The sequence below is a fragment of the Fonticula alba genome (genome assembly GCF_000388065.1).
Source record: "Fonticula alba strain ATCC 38817 unplaced genomic scaffold supercont2.7, whole genome shotgun sequence".
Lineage (NCBI taxonomy): Eukaryota > Rotosphaerida > Fonticulaceae > Fonticula > Fonticula alba.
Genome location: NW_009242977.1, coordinates 1,947,902 through 1,950,377, shown reverse-complemented (window position 1 = coordinate 1,950,377; position 2,476 = coordinate 1,947,902). Strand labels below are relative to the sequence as shown.

General features: G+C 60.8%; 2 protein-coding genes and 3 non-coding genes across 5 annotated transcripts in view; all 5 read right to left on the bottom strand.

Moving 5' to 3' along the window:
- Nucleotides 1–169, bottom strand: part of H696_04623 (hypothetical protein) — a gene marked incomplete at both ends in the record, with an annotated part of 579 nt that extends 410 nt beyond the window's left edge. Inside the window, one exon of the mRNA XM_009498505.1 lies at nucleotides 143–169. Within this exon, the coding sequence (XP_009496780.1) occupies nucleotides 143–169 (27 nt within the window). The remainder of the gene's footprint in view (nucleotides 1–142) is intronic.
- On the bottom strand, nucleotides 22–93 carry H696_04624. The gene has a single exon. It is a non-coding gene; the product is annotated as a tRNA-Ala (tRNA).
- Nucleotides 170–420: 251 nt separating the features above from the next.
- Nucleotides 421–492, bottom strand: H696_04622. The gene has a single exon. It is a non-coding gene; the product is annotated as a tRNA-Ala (tRNA).
- Nucleotides 493–1,247: 755 nt separating this feature from the next.
- On the bottom strand, nucleotides 1,248–1,319 carry H696_04621. Its single transcript has one exon. It is a non-coding gene; the product is annotated as a tRNA-Ala (tRNA).
- Nucleotides 1,320–2,081: 762 nt separating this feature from the next.
- Nucleotides 2,082–2,476, bottom strand: part of H696_04620 (hypothetical protein) — a gene marked incomplete at both ends in the record, with an annotated part of 1,523 nt that continues 1,128 nt past the window's right edge. The window contains one exon of the mRNA XM_009498504.1: nucleotides 2,082–2,414. Within this exon, the coding sequence (XP_009496779.1) occupies nucleotides 2,082–2,414 (333 nt within the window). The remainder of the gene's footprint in view (nucleotides 2,415–2,476) is intronic.

Genomic DNA, 2,476 nt, shown 5'->3' with positions numbered 1-2,476 from the left:
GCTCCCGCCCAACAAAAAGAATGGAGCAATGGAGGATTGAACTCCAGACCCCCCGCATGCGAAGCGGGTGCTCTACCACTGAGCTATTACCCCGAATACATGATGATCTGCTCGGGCAGGGAGATATTTGGACTTTGCGCACTTCACCGCCACCGGGGCCTTTCCCCATCCTCGATTATCGCTTGCCTGCCTCTCTCCCCGGCGCAGCCCGGACCGTCGGAGGACGACAGACGCACGGCTTTCCGCCCTCATCTGGCGCTCTTCGCACTCCGGGCCTGCCACTGGGAGGGATGAAATAACGCGCGATCCACTCCTGACATTTCACACTTTCGCGCGCACACACACACACATACACAGGGAGCCCCCCGCCGGCAAGCTGTGTTCAACCGAACGGAGCCGAAAAAGAGCAAAAGATAGGCATGGAGCAATGGAGGATTGAACTCCAGACCCCCCGCATGCGAAGCGGGTGCTCTACCACTGAGCTATTACCCCTGTCGGTGGAGCATCCTGCGGATGCACCGCTAAAAGAGCGTGCTTCAAATGCCTGGCCTGCGACATCCTCCCGCACCCGAGAAGATGCACACACAACCACTCGAGGCATTCCATCCCGAGAGAGGAGGCACACCCTGACAAGACAAGACCCACCACCGGGGCAGGGCAAGGGAGGAAGCTGGCCATCTGTGGCCTCGGGGAAAAGCCCATCACGAACGAAGTCACGCCCCTCCCCCGGACGAGGGGCCGAATGGAGAGCCACGTCTCTGTCCGGGCAAAGGGCAAGTGGCACAGACACCGAGAAGAGAATGAGCATTCCTCAAGATGCTGGGATGTCGGCGGAAAACCGCGGCTCCCCCATCGGACCAGGCTGCCCAGGGAAGGACGCCGGTACCAGGGCCGAAGAGGGGACACTGAGCGACAGTTGCGGCCTTCTGCCAGCTGCATGCTGGCGGCCAGGTCCTGCTCTCACCGAGAACAAGGCCCGGGGTGGATGCGATCTACCCCAGCGCTCAGGCAGGCATTGGTGAGCATGCCAGGGCAGAGGGGCACCACCAAATGCGACCGGTCGGGGAAGGGCCAGGAAACCGGAGGCGCAGGGGGCAGCGTCGGGCCGGTTGCACAGCGGTTCCTCCCACTCGGGTGCGGCGGCGCACATACACACACACACACACACACACACACACACACACACATACGCGGGAGGTCTTCTCCGGGGCGGCGGGTGTCTTCGGGAGGCCGGGAAAAAGAAAAGATGGAGCAATGGAGGATTGAACTCCAGACCCCCCGCATGCGAAGCGGGTGCTCTACCACTGAGCTATTACCCCTCAACGATGGGGCCTCCCCCGAGGCCGGTCCTTATATACCACTTCTTTTGCACGAAATGCTCCTCCCCACACCTTCTTGGCCCCCCGAGACCACAAACGACTAGCCCCTCTCATCTGAACACGCACGGGCACATGTTCGCGGGAAAACACAAGAGCAGGCACACACACACACACACACGCACGCACATGCACAGAGAGGGAGAGAGAGAGAGAGAAAGAGGGAGGAAGTGGAGAGGCCCCTCTTGCTGGGCTTCCTCTTGGCGGGCTCCCACGGGGAGGAGAGCAAAAAAAAAAAGACCCTAAAAAGAGGAAAGTGCGAAACATTCAACGTGTAGATTGGGGCGAGGAGGAGAGAGAGAGAGAGAGGGGGGGAGGAAGAGAGAGACGGAGGAGCAGAGGGCCTCATGCTATGACAAGGGGGACATCAAGGTATCTGATGGTTGGACGCATGCGCACCCCCCGCTGGACCAGGCACATGGGGAAGGGAGGAGGGCAGACCCCGGCCGCGGGGATGGCATGGTGAAATGCGTAGGACAATGGACGCACACTACACAGGCACATAAACACACGCGCATGCGCGTGACAAAAAAAGCGCAAAGCGAAGGACATTCTATAAACGACAAAGGACCACACATGCATGCGGTCACCCGAGCCGCCACCTGGCAGCATCACAGGCAGCAGCAGCAGCAGCAGCAGCCGCCGCCGCCGCCGCCGCCGTCGCAAACCCGAGGGGAGGCGCACGCATGCCACCATCTGCCTCCTTCACTTGTTGACGGTGACCGACTTGTTGGCCTTCGGGGCAACACGCGGACGAGTCGACGACATGACCTGCGTGTGGTTGGGCTTCAGGGCGGCCTTCTGCCGGAGCTCGTAGTTCTTCATGGAGGACCTGATTTGCTCCTCCTGCTGGGCGAAGGCCGGGTTGTTCTTGGCCACGGCCGCGTGAGTCTGGATGGCGGTGGCCGCCTGCCGCTGCTCGGCGGTCACAACCATCTCCGGGATGTCATACATACGGCGCAGGAACCCAATCCGGCGCAGGGCATTGTTCATGAAGATGGTCAGGATCGAGGAGGACGTCCAGTACATGAGGACGCTCTGCGTGCGCACATGCATGGGCTCGTTAGTAAAGACGCAGTCACATACACACGCATACACAC